The sequence below is a fragment of the Otolemur garnettii genome, unplaced genomic scaffold (genome assembly GCF_000181295.1).
Source record: "Otolemur garnettii isolate 467f Iridium unplaced genomic scaffold, OtoGar3 scaffold00044, whole genome shotgun sequence".
NCBI classification, from domain to species: Eukaryota; Metazoa; Chordata; class Mammalia; order Primates; family Galagidae; genus Otolemur; species Otolemur garnettii.
Genome location: NW_003852439.1, coordinates 946721 through 959376, shown reverse-complemented (window position 1 = coordinate 959376; position 12656 = coordinate 946721). Strand labels below are relative to the sequence as shown.

Here is a 12656-nt window from a genome sequence, read left to right as displayed (position 1 = left end):
AAAAAGAAACTGAGACAAGGAAATGAAGTACATTGTCCAAAACCATCCAGCTAATAAATGGCATAATTGGAACCTGGTTTCAATCCTGACTCCAAAGCTCCTATCTGTCTTACTCTAGTACCTCTCACAGGTCTTCTAGGTTCATTTGTGCAAATTATACACCACATAACTTGAGAAGGTACAATCCACACTGTAGTGCACAAAAATAACATTCTGTAGAGTTGTGGAGTATACAATGTGCACAACTGTTCCTGGTAGTCCTGGGTCTTTCCTTTATTCTCTTATACTTGAAGGAACAGCCAAGAAGTAGGGCACACCTTTATGGGGGTCAGGTCACAATTATAAGAGGAACTTTACCTAACCAATGCAATCAGGGTAACCTAATTCTTTGTACCCTCAATGAAACCCAAACAATTAAAACAAACAAAAAGAACAGCCAAGAAAAACACGCTATCTCTGGGATTAATATGATATAGCTATATGAAGTACTTGGCATAGCACTAGATCCAGAGATTGGTAGTATTATTTTTAAAATGGCTTTTGTTAATTATAGAGATTAACAAGGCATCTGGTCTTCTAATTTTAAGAGCCTATACCTGCACTGTCCAATATGCAGCCACTAGGTCCTTGTGACTACTCAGCATCTGAAATGTGGCTAGTTTAAACTGAGACGTGCTGTAATTGTGAAAACACACCATATTCCAAAGACTGAGTATGAAAAATGTAATGTGAAATGTCATAATAACATTTTTATATATATTACATAAATACACGATAATATTTGAGATGTATTTGATTCAACAAAATACATTCACAAAATTTATTTCACCTGTTTCCTTTTACTTTTAAAAATGTGGTTACTAAAAACTTTAAAATTATACATAGAGTTCCCATTATATTTCTACTGTGATAGAACTTTCTTAGTTTCAGAGGACCAGTTGCGGTAATTATCACAATGGTTCCTCCCTAAAGTCAAATGTTACCTTGTTTCATCTTGTTTTAAAACCACATTAGCAACCCCTTTGCTGTTATTTGTAGAACCTGTGCCCCAAACATAGGGCACTAATTTTTCCCACTTAAGTTCTGGTAAGTGACCAGGAACTTCAGCATAGCTGCTGCATGACCTCAAAAGGTCCATCTTCTAGCCTCAAGAGCTACAGGTGATTTAGCCTTCAGAGCCTCCTGCCAGAGCCAGCATCTGTGCAGAAAGATCCCCTGACTTAGGCATTAGAGCAGAATATGGCTGTCCAGGGATGGCTAGGGATGTGGCCTCACTGCAGGCAGGAATGGAGTCTGAGTGGGAGCAGCCTGAAGTGTATGTGGTAGGTGGCCTTGGTGCTTTCTGAGCTCATCTTGCAACTGCTTGCCTGTTGAATCTGCACTTTAGGGCTCAGTCTTTAGGAGCCACCTTCCTGGGGTTGTGTCCCACTCTAGCCTATGGGTTAATGCCCTCTCCTGCCTGTTCCCTCCTTGGGCCTGATGTTTCTTGCCCTCTTTCACCTTTCTAGGCTGAGTCAAATAGACCCTTCCCCACCACTAACTAGCCACAACTTAATCTTTCCAAGTCTCAGTTTTCTTACCCGTGAAATGGAGATAACAATAGTCTCTACTTCAAAGCGTTGTTGCAAGAATGAAAAGAGAGAATCTAAAAAGTGGGCAGCACGGTCTGTACATAGTTGGTACTCAATGTGTTTTGGCTGTCATTGTTATTTTATTATTTTATTATAAGTCTAAGAATATTTTTCTAATCTGTCCATCTATGTGATCTAATGAGGAGAATTATGAATGTCTAGGAATCGTTGGGATTGTTAAAGTGCCCACATGTGAGAATAGCATTGTAGAAAGCAAGTGATTCACCAGGTATAGTGATGGCTTTCCCAGCCCATTCACCAGGTATAGTGATGGCTTTCCCAGCCCGGCTGCAGTGTTCTTTAAATGCCAGTGATGAGGATGCTTTCCATAGTGCCATCTCATGGAGAAATCTGGCACTACCAGAGGCCACCTGTCCACCCTGCTCCTCTAGCCCTCCAAGCAGGCCAAAGTTAGAGGCAAGGTCCCCAGGGAAAGGAACCCTATGAGCATCAAGCATGGACAGCTGCCCCTATGCAGATCCCTCTGCCAGGGCATTTCAAAACCAGACGTCTACTCAGACGACCTCTCCAGGGTTACTTTACAGCATTCCACCCTCTGCTTAGGTATCAAGTCTCCAGACTTTCTGAGAAATTGAAAGTAGCTCCTACCTACAGAAAAATCTTTCATGTATCAAGACTTCTGTCTCCCCAGGGCTCAGGGCTTTGTTCTCTTGAAGGTAATGCAAGTGTTGTTAGAGTGAGTCCTTTTAGAGACCACATCCTCAGCCTTGTACATGGTTCTGAGAGAGGCAATTCTGGGCCAAGTTAGGGGAGAGAATCTGCCCAGGGAAAGCCATTCTCACTTTCATCTCCACACAGAGCATCTCCTTGCTAGAGGACATTTGAAGGCCATTGCTAGCCCTCAATGTGACAATTATTTTAGAAACATGGCAAGTTTTCTTTTTTCTGCTTAGTGTTCACACCACACTCCTCACCCTCACACTTGGTTGCTTATAAAAATCCCAACTATTTTTAGGGAGAATATTTATTATTCTCATTTACAGGCTCAAAGGGCTGGAAGAAGAGTGCAAAATTATTTCTGAACATCGCCTATTTGATGAGGAAACTGCATGCTAAAGTTAACCTAAGCAGGAGTCATCCAGCATTATTAGCAGCCCTCAGGGAAAGGTGTGACTTTCTTTTTTGTGTATTCTATGTCAAGGAGCAAATCAAGGCCCTCTCACTATAATTTAACACACTTTTCACCTGTTAGGACTTTTGTTTAGGGAAGCAGACAAGGAGACCCTCTGTGGCTGTTGGCTGGGACATTACTCAAGCGCCAACATTGGGGCCCCAGAGAAAAGGGCCAAACTGTTGGTAAGGCAGGTAGTCCATTCCATATCCCACCCGTTCCCTTCCTTCACAAAGGCCATCACTCTCATTACTAGCCCCTTGGCTATAGGTAGATTTTCCTCTCAGAAAGAAGCAGCTTGATGCAGTAACGTTTCCTGCCTTCCAAAGGGCTATCAAGACCAGGTATGGGCTGGGCTGCCTGGGGTGGGCAGTGATAGGAACCTGCTGCCAGTGCCGGTCTTTCATTCCTGGGTTGCAGGAAATACTAAGGATGGGAATGTGCTGCTTGAACTTATCAATCTTGATTTTCAAATTCTCTGCTAAACGCTTGGGTGCAGGCACATCAGCTAAGGTCTTGATCAATTTATATGTCGTCCTCCACATGTTCCCTATCTCCTCTGCAATTTCCTCAGCATTCAGTAAGAAGAGGGGTCCTGAAAAAGATAACATGGGGTGAGAGAAGGGAGGGGTAAGACCATCAGGTAGATGTTAGTTACATGTACCTTTAATTCCCTAAATTGGAAAGTGCCTACTGTAGGGATATTGGAACAAGCACAGGCTTTGGTTTGAGTCTAGATGTTGAACTCTAATTAGCCAGTAAAATCTTGGGTATGCTACAGGACTTTGCTAAGCCACAACAATATCGCCTGTGATACAGGGGTAGTGATGGGTACCCTGGATGGGGACTGTGAAAATTAAGTGAGATAACATAATGACAGAGGCTAACATAATGCCTGGCATGTAATGGATATGCAGGTGGTATATATATTGTCATTATTGGTTTTAGATGCTGTTGTAATAGTACCAAAGGCACCTGACAAACGCTGTGAAATATTAACAATTGGGAAATGTAGGTGAATGAGAATATGGGAACTCTCTGTATAGTGCTGGCAAATTTTATGTAAGTTTAAACATTATTTAAAAACCAAAGAATTAAAAACCTCATTTAAAAAATGCTCTAAAATGTTAATTTCCTTCTCCTTTTTTTTTTTTTTTTTTGTAGGGAACATTTAGTGTGTAGGTTTCACATTCAGCTGAAATCTTTCTGTGCTGCTTCTCTTCGGATAGTCTGAGTTAGTATTAACCCTTGCATCCTGATGTTGTTGATTTATTCAAAAACACTTTGCTTTCAGGGATGCCGAGACTAAACATAGCTTCATTAATTTAACATGCTACATCAACCCAATATTTTTGTTGAGTCATGGAAAATTTAAACTTTTTAAAGAAGAAAAGGAAATGTGGCTTCTATGTACCAGGAAATAGCGTTAGGTGCTGGGCTGGAATAGAAAAGCACCTACGTGATAAGAAAGTAGCCTCTATGTGAAAGTGTTTGACTGAATTATGAAGGTGACTCTACCAGCAGGATAAATAAAGCAGGTAAAGCTAACACGTCATTGTTCCCACTCTACAGCTGTGAGAGCCAGTCATAAACACACCAACTGACTTGCCTAGGTTATTTACAATCCATCAGGCAAAGAGGAGATGTAGTGTTTTTTTAGTCTGAAGCAATTTCTCCCAGGTTATAATTGTCTGGAGATAGCATGAGTTGACTAATCCATGTCTACAACAAGAACATAGGATAATTCTAGGATTTTAGAAACTGCTATTTAAAAGCCATGTATGAACTCCTTTATTCAAATGCCTTAGTAGTTTCTTACCCCATAACTTATGGCAAGACTACGCCCTACAATTCTAACTCTGATCTTAAAGGATGCAATGGAGGTGGTAATCTTCAGTTCTGGGGTACAGTCAACTCAGTCTGTGTTCACATATGGAGGCTGGAGAAAACATCAGCTGAGGTCCTGTCCAGCTTCGACATTTTAGAGTTCTAAGAAACATTGCTGAAGTCTTTCCTCAAGGTCAATACTCTTCAGTTTCATAATTGTAAATAAACAATTTCAAGGCAAAGAGGCAACGTAAGCCCATGCAATTAACTACACTTGCCAATTCTACTTCTTCACTAAATGATTAAAGGCAGATAATAAAAGGGAACACGTGCATCACTAATAGAATCTAGAGAAGGTACCATCCAAATGTGAGCTATTAGGAGGAATTTCTGAGAACATTCACAGTAGCAGTAGTTTTCAAAATTTAGCAGCCACCAGATCTGCCAGGAGGGTTTGTTAAAACACAGATTCTTTTCAACTGCAAATAGAACACTTAACAAGGTGAATCATATTCTCACTTACCAAGGTGAGTCACAAAACGAATCTCAACAAAATTGAAAGAATTAAAATCATGCAAAGTGACTTCTATAACCATAATGAAATTAAATTAGAAGTAATTAACATAACAAGAAAAGCTCCAATCACTGGAAAAAGCTCTAGCCCTAAGTCTAACTCGAAACAACACACTTCTAAATAATCCATGGGTCAAAGAGGAAGTCTCAAAGAAAATTAGAAAATCTTTTAAATTGAATAAAGTTTGTGACATACAACTATAGAAAGGATATTTCTGGCATTAAAAGGAAAGTTATCAAACCCATTGTCCAAGTGTCTACCTCAGATAATTAGAAAAAGAGCAAAATAAACTGAAGGCAAGCAGAATGAAGGAAATAATAACAATAAGAATAGAAATTGATGATAATCGAAAACAAAAATAATAGAGAAAGATTATTGAAACAAAAAGCTGTTTCCTTGAAAAAGTAAAATTGATAAGCCTAAAAACAAAAACAAAAACAAAAATAAAAACCAATAAACTTCTAGCATGACTGGAAAAGAAGAAAGAGAAAAGATATTGGCATTTCTGATACCGATAACAGAAATAAAAGGTGAGCTATCACTATTGACCCTTCAGACAGGAAAAGGGTAATAAAGGAATGCTATAAACAACTTGATATACATAAATTAAAACTGGTTACAATGAAGCATTTAAAAAAAATTACAAACTTCCAAAACCCACTCAAGATAAAATAGACAACCCTATAGTCATGTAACTATTGAAGAAATTGAGTTCATAGTTTTACAACTTCTAAAACATGAAAACTCCGGAATTAGATGGTTTTACTGAAAAATTCTACTAAACATTAAAAATGTAACAACAAAATGTGAAAATTCTCTTCCAAAAAAATAGAAAAGGAGGAAATATTTATTGACTTATAATAGATCAACATACAACATACACCTATACAAAAAACCAGACCAAGACTTTACAAGAAAAGAAAACTACAGACCAATATCCTTCATGAACATAGAGACTGGACTTGTCAAAAGAACATTAGGCATGCAAATTGAATTCAGTAATATCCAAAAAGAATAATACACCATGTCCAAGTGGGGGTTATCATTGAGTGCAAGGCTTGTTTAATATTTGAATATCAGACAATGGAATATGCTATAAAAATGAAAAATCACTTGACTGCATCCATTGATACATAAGAAGCATTTAATGAAATTCAGTGTCCATTCATGATAAAAACTCTTAAACTAGGAATACAAGGGACCATTTTTTTTTTTTCTTTGAGACAGTCTCACTATGTTGCCCTTGGTAGGTGCTGTGGTGTCACAACTCACTGCAACCTCAAACTCTTGGGCTTAAGTGATTCTCTTGTCTCAGCCACCCAAGGTGCTCCACAATGCCTGGCTGTTTTTTTCTTGCAGTTGTTTACTGGCCCGGGGCTGGGTTGGGACCCACCACTCTCAGGGCATGTGGCTGGAGCCGTAACTATTGTGTTACGGGCGCCAAGTAAAGGGACCATCTTTAATCTTAAAAAGGGCATATTTGAAAAACCTACACTAACATTATACCTACAAGTAAAAGATGGGATATGTTTTCCCAAGATTAGGACAAGGCAAGGATTTTCACTCTTGTAACTCCTATTCAGCATCATAATGAAAGTCTTAGTACAATAAGGCATAAAAAAGAAATAGAAGGGATACAGATAGAAAATAACACAGAAGAAAAATCTAGATGATCCTGGGTTTGGGGATAATGTTTTAGATATAACAACAAAGGCAGAATCCATGAAAAAAAAATGAGAAACTGTACTGTATTAAAATAAAAAGTTTATACTCTATGAATGATACTGTTGAGAGAATAAAAAGCCAAGCTACAGTCTGACAGAAAATATTTTTAAAAGATATATCCAATGAAGGACTGTTATCTATAATATACAAAGAATTCTTAAAACTCAACAATAAGAAAACAAACAGCCTGATTAAAAATATGGACATAAGCTGCAAATAGTCAGCTCACCTGAAAAGATGCACGAGAGTCAAATAACTATGAAAAGATGTTCAGTTTATCATATGCCATTAAGGAACTATAAATTAGGATAATGAGACACTATTATGCATCTATTGGAATGGCCAATATCCAAAACACTGTCAAAATTAAATGCTGACAAGGATGTGAAGTGACAAGAACTCTCACTCATTGCTGGTAGGAGTATAAAGTGGTACAGCCTCTTTGGAAGATAGTCTGGCAATCTCTTATAAAACTAAACATACCCTTATCATATAATCTAGCAATTGTGCTCCATGGTATCTACCCAGAGGGGATGAAGACTTCTATATGCACAAAAAAACCTGTTCACAGATATTTATAATAGCTTTATTCTTTTTTTTTTTTTTTGAGACAGAGCCTCAAGCTGTCCCCCTGGGTAGAGTGCTATGGCTTCACTGCTCACAGCAACCTCCAACTCCTGGGCTCAAGCGAGTCTCCTGCCTCCGCCTCCCAACTAGCTGGGGCCACAGGCGCCCGCCACAACACCCAGCTATTTTTTGGTTGCAGCCATTATTGTTGTTTGGCGGGTCCGGGCTGGATTCGAACCTGCCCCCTTAGGTGTAGGTGGCTGGCGCCTTAGCCGCTTGAGCCACAGGCGCCGAGCCAATAGCTTTATTCTTAATTTCCAAAACTTGGAAGCAACCAACAAGTCCTTTAGTAGATAAATGGAGAAATAAATTGAGATATAGCCGGGCAATGGAATATCATTCAGGGCTGAAAGGAAATGAGCTATTGAGCCATGAAAAGACATGGAGGAAATTCGAACATATATTACTAAGTGAAAGACTCCAATCTGAAAAGGCTACATACTATGATTCCAGCTATGTGACATTCTGGAAAAGGCAAAACCATGGAGGCAGTAAAAAGATCAGTGGCTACCCAGGGTGAGATGGGAGGGAGAGAGAGATGAATGCCTCAGTATTTTTAGGCAATGAAATTGTTCCTTATGATACTATAACGGTGGATATATGCCATTATACACTTGTCAAATGCTATAGCATATAAATACCAAGAGTGAAGCCTGACACAACCTGTGGCTTTTTAGTGATGATGATGTGTCACTGTAGGTTTGTTGATGATAAGAAATATGTCACTCTTGGGCTTGATGTTGATAATAGGGGGTTGTGTCTAGTCAGACAGGGGGTATATGGGAACTCTATTACTTTCTGCTTAATTTTGCTGGGAAATTAACTCTTCTGCCATAAAACAAAGTCTATAAAAAAAAGGGAATAGAGGAAAGCTCTCAAATCAGGGTAAATTGGTTCCTAAAAGAGGATTGGGACCACATATCCCTTCTCCCACTGTAAACATAAAGAAAAAAATAAAGTAAAAAAAAAGATATTTAAAAGGAAAACACTAAAGCAAGATAATTGAGATGATTATATAGTTTTTGTTTTTGATTCTTTTTATGTGGTGAATTGCATTCATTGACTTGCATGTGTTGAATCATCCTGGCTTGCATCCTTGGGCAAGTAGGACTTTTTTGTATATACAGATAATTGGATTCTCAAATTTATATGGAAAGACAAAAGCACTACAATAGAAAAAGGAGGGAATCCTCCCTAACTCATTCTACGAAGCTAGTATTACCTTGATACCCAAACCAGGAAAGAACATAATAAAAAAAGAAAACTACAGACCAGTAGTCTTCATAAACACACAGATGCAAAAGTCCTCAACAAAATACTAGCAAACTAAATTCAACAGCATATCAAAAAAATAATTCACCACAATCAAGTGGGTTTCATCCCAAAGATGCAAGCAAGGATGATTCAACACATGCAAGTTAATGAATGCAATTCATCACATAAAAAGAATTAAAAACATAAGCTATACAATCATCTCAATAGATGCAGGAAAAACATTTGATAAAATCCAGCATCTCTTCATGATGACAACCCTCAGCAAACCAGGCACAGAAGGAATATACCTCACAGTAATAAAAGCTATATGTGAAAAGTCACAGTCAACATCATACTAAATGGAGAAAAGTTGAAGACCTTCCCACTAAGAACTGGAACAAAACAGAGGCACTCACTGTCACCACCTCTAGTCAACATAGTACTGGAAGTTTTACGGCAAGCAAGTAAAGGCATCCAGACTGGAAAGGAGGAAGTCAAATTATCTCTGTTTGCTGATGACATGATCTTATACCTAGCAAACCCTAAAGACTCCTCCCAAAGACTCCTACATTTGATAAATGAATGCAGTAAAGTCTCCAGTTACAAAATCAACACACACAAATCGGTAGCATTTCCATAAAGCGATAGCAATGAAGTTGAGGATCAAATTAAAAACTCAATCCCATATACAATATCTACAAAAAAGGGGCAGGACCATACATAATTGAATTAAATTTGAAAAAGAAAAATGAAGTTGGAGGAATCACACTATTTGATTTCGAGACTTCCTATAATACTATAGTTGTTAAGACAAGGTGTTATCAGTGAAGGGTGAGACACTTGTGCTAATAGAATGGAATAGAGTCAAGAAATAAGCTCACATAGACATGGCCAACTAATTTTTGACAAAGGTGCAAAGGCAATTCAATTCTTTTGAACAATTATTCCAAATGCTAGAACAATTGGAACCTCATATACAAAATAATGAAGTCGAACTAAGCCTCATACCTTACAAAAATTAACTCAAAATGGACCATAGTTCTAAATGTAAAACACGAACCTATAAAACTTCTTAAGTAACTCTAGAAGGATAAATTAAAACATATAACTTTTGTGGAAGCTAATACTAATAACAAAAGCATTTTTAAGAAATCTTAATAATTTTCATAATGTACCCGTTCATCTAGCCATTTCACTTTTAGGAATTCATTCCAAGAAAATAATCATAGCTATATCCAGACAACTGGCAATGAAGATGTTCATTACAGTTGTATTTATAATACTGAAGCACTGGAAATGGGCTAAAGGCTCAACCCTAAGTGTGTCTGATTTTGTCTTCTGCTCTTAAGCTCGCTCCATGGGTAATGTCATTTCTGGCTTTAATTGTAATCTATGCATCAATTAGTCCTCAACATAAATCCTATCTTCTAAATGTCTCCTAATTCACACTGATATACTCAAGTGCTACTTTTTATTCTCATTTGGATGATTGTACTGAAACTCGATGTATTCAAGTTGAAGAGGATTTTTTCTCCTGCAACAAATTTGTCACTTCTCTTGTTCAGTGATGACAATACTTACCAAACTGCCAAAGCCAATAATCTGGAAGTCACCTTAGGTTCTTCCTTCTTCCTCCCCACCCCTTGCCCCATATCAGATTTGTCATTAAGTCCACCTCCTTGGTGCCCCTCTAGACTTCAGGTCCTAGAGTGAAAAGGTAGTTTGCAGATGTCTGAGGCACTCTGGCCTTTCTTTGAAGCAACACCAAAGTGGAACTGTCAGTTTATCCTTGCACCAACTGTTTCTCAACCCATGGTTTTAGGGGGATACCTATTCTATTTTACCCCAGCAATAAGTCTGGCTCTTTGATTCCTGACTTCCATTGTTATCACATTATGAAATTTTGACTGTGATTGCCTTAATCTGATAAAAAGTGCAGACCTCATTTCAGAACTGTCTAGGTGGATCCTCTACCCCATCCCGTCTGACCCAGGAAACTGAATCATAGTGTACCATTCATCCACTCCTCGGACTTGTTGCTGAACTCATAAGCTGTCACCCACAGCTGCTCATAAGGCACTTTGTTGGTCATCAGGGCTTGCAGAAGAGGGAAGGAGCTCTTCTCCTTTTCCAACAACTCTTCCTCTTTATTGATCAACTGCAAGACAGAGGAGGATGCTGTTTATTGGGTAGCTGTTCTCCTAAACCCCAGAAGCCACCATGGCAAATCCCTTAGTACCTCGAAAACCAAGTGGAGGATGATGTTCATGCATCAGGAGAGTCAGAGAGGAAAATAAAGCATGGATTTAAGCAAGAAGGTTCCTTTGCTACCTTCAAAGGCCATGGCAGCTGAGATCAAGCTGATTAAAACTGTAGGATAATCAGCTACTTGCTGCTATCTTTTTTTTCCACTGCACCATAGCCCTTTCTCCATTTTCATAATTTTCATATGATGTTGCCCTCTAATACTGACAAGCCTGAGCTGACCTTTGGGGAGAGTTATTTAGTTTCTCAAAGCCTTGGTTCTTCCACTTTCTATAGGGATAAGTAGAAATAATAATAGTACCTAATCTAATGGTTTGTTAAAGGCATTAAGTGAGATATTGCATATGAGGCTCTTTGCATATTGCCAGTTTGCACAATTATTTTGTACATAACCCAATACATGTGAATAATTACCCCATTGTAATTTCTCCTTTGTGTATTCATGACTAACAAAAAATCTAGTATAAAGTAGGGGTGTGGAAATAAATAGTTGAAAGTGCCAGTGAAAGAACTAGTCAATCAATCAATCAATCAATCAATACTATCCACTTGATAGGTGCTATTAGGAAAGTACAACCAGAGTCAACAAGCCAGTATAGAGTGATAGGTAAGTCCCCAGCCTAAGACCGCAAACCTCAAATTCCACCAGTGCTTGATCTAGGTTCTTTGAAAGTTCATTAAGCTTTTCCACGTTGTTCTTCATTTCTTCTGCAGTCATCACTTCACGTTTCCTAAAAGCTTCTAGTTCCTTATTGTACCCCTCAAGTTTTGACTCAAATTCTGAGCATCTGAAAGTAAAGACAGCCCAGTTACATTGAAACTTTTAATTTTGTGTGCTTTTAAAATATCAGCATTGCTTGCCCATATTCAAGCCTGGGGAGAATTTGATCTTCTGGAAAAAAAATAAATGAAGAAGAAAAACTTAAGATAAACTACATGTAATACCATCTTCTACAGATTCACCTGCTGTAAATCTATTGGTGATTAAACATTTGCAGGTGTTTTCCTGTATAGGTAAATATATATACAATGTATGCACACACACACATACACGAGGGCTATTTTTCATATTAATTGGCTACATACTTTCTGACAGCCGGCATATTGTTTATTCATTCAGCCATTGAATATTTATTACTGAGTACTTCATACATTTCAGAGCAGTAGCTGTAGCATCAGGAATATATTTGTGAAGTATGATACTAACCTTTCTACCCTTATGGAGCTCGTACTTTAGATGGGTGAAGACATAGATAACAGACATGAATGAATGGATGGATGAATGAATGGATAAATATATAGACAGAACAAATATTTAATGAGATATTTCTAATAGTGGTAAGTGCTCTGAAAAAAATAAAACAGGACTGAGTGATTAGTGGATGAAAGTAGACAGCTACTGCATCTAGAGGGATCAGGAGAGACCTTCGCAGAGATATATCTACTTAATCCATACTATCATCAAAGCAGGTATAGTGTAGTCTAGCAAGGGTGAGGGGGTGAGAAACGGGAGTAGAGAGAAAGGTGGGAGGGTGATTAGTGGGAAGAGGGCAGGCATTTGGTGGGATCTCACCTAAGGTGCATAATGCAAGAGTATATTTCTTTTTTTTTTTTTTTTTTT

General features: G+C 38.2%; 1 protein-coding gene across 1 annotated transcript in view; it reads right to left on the bottom strand.

Annotated features, from left to right (window-relative positions):
* The window catches only part of DNAH3 (dynein axonemal heavy chain 3), a 190638-nt gene that overhangs the window by 138371 nt on the left and 39611 nt on the right, over window positions 1-12656 (bottom strand). Inside the window, exons 16-18 of the mRNA XM_023513826.1 lie at window positions 11670-11823; window positions 10784-10928; window positions 3147-3358 (exon numbers count right to left, since the gene is read on the bottom strand). Coding sequence (XP_023369594.1) covers window positions 3147-3358; window positions 10784-10928; window positions 11670-11823 — 511 coding nt within the window. The remainder of the gene's footprint in view (window positions 1-3146; window positions 3359-10783; window positions 10929-11669; window positions 11824-12656) is intronic.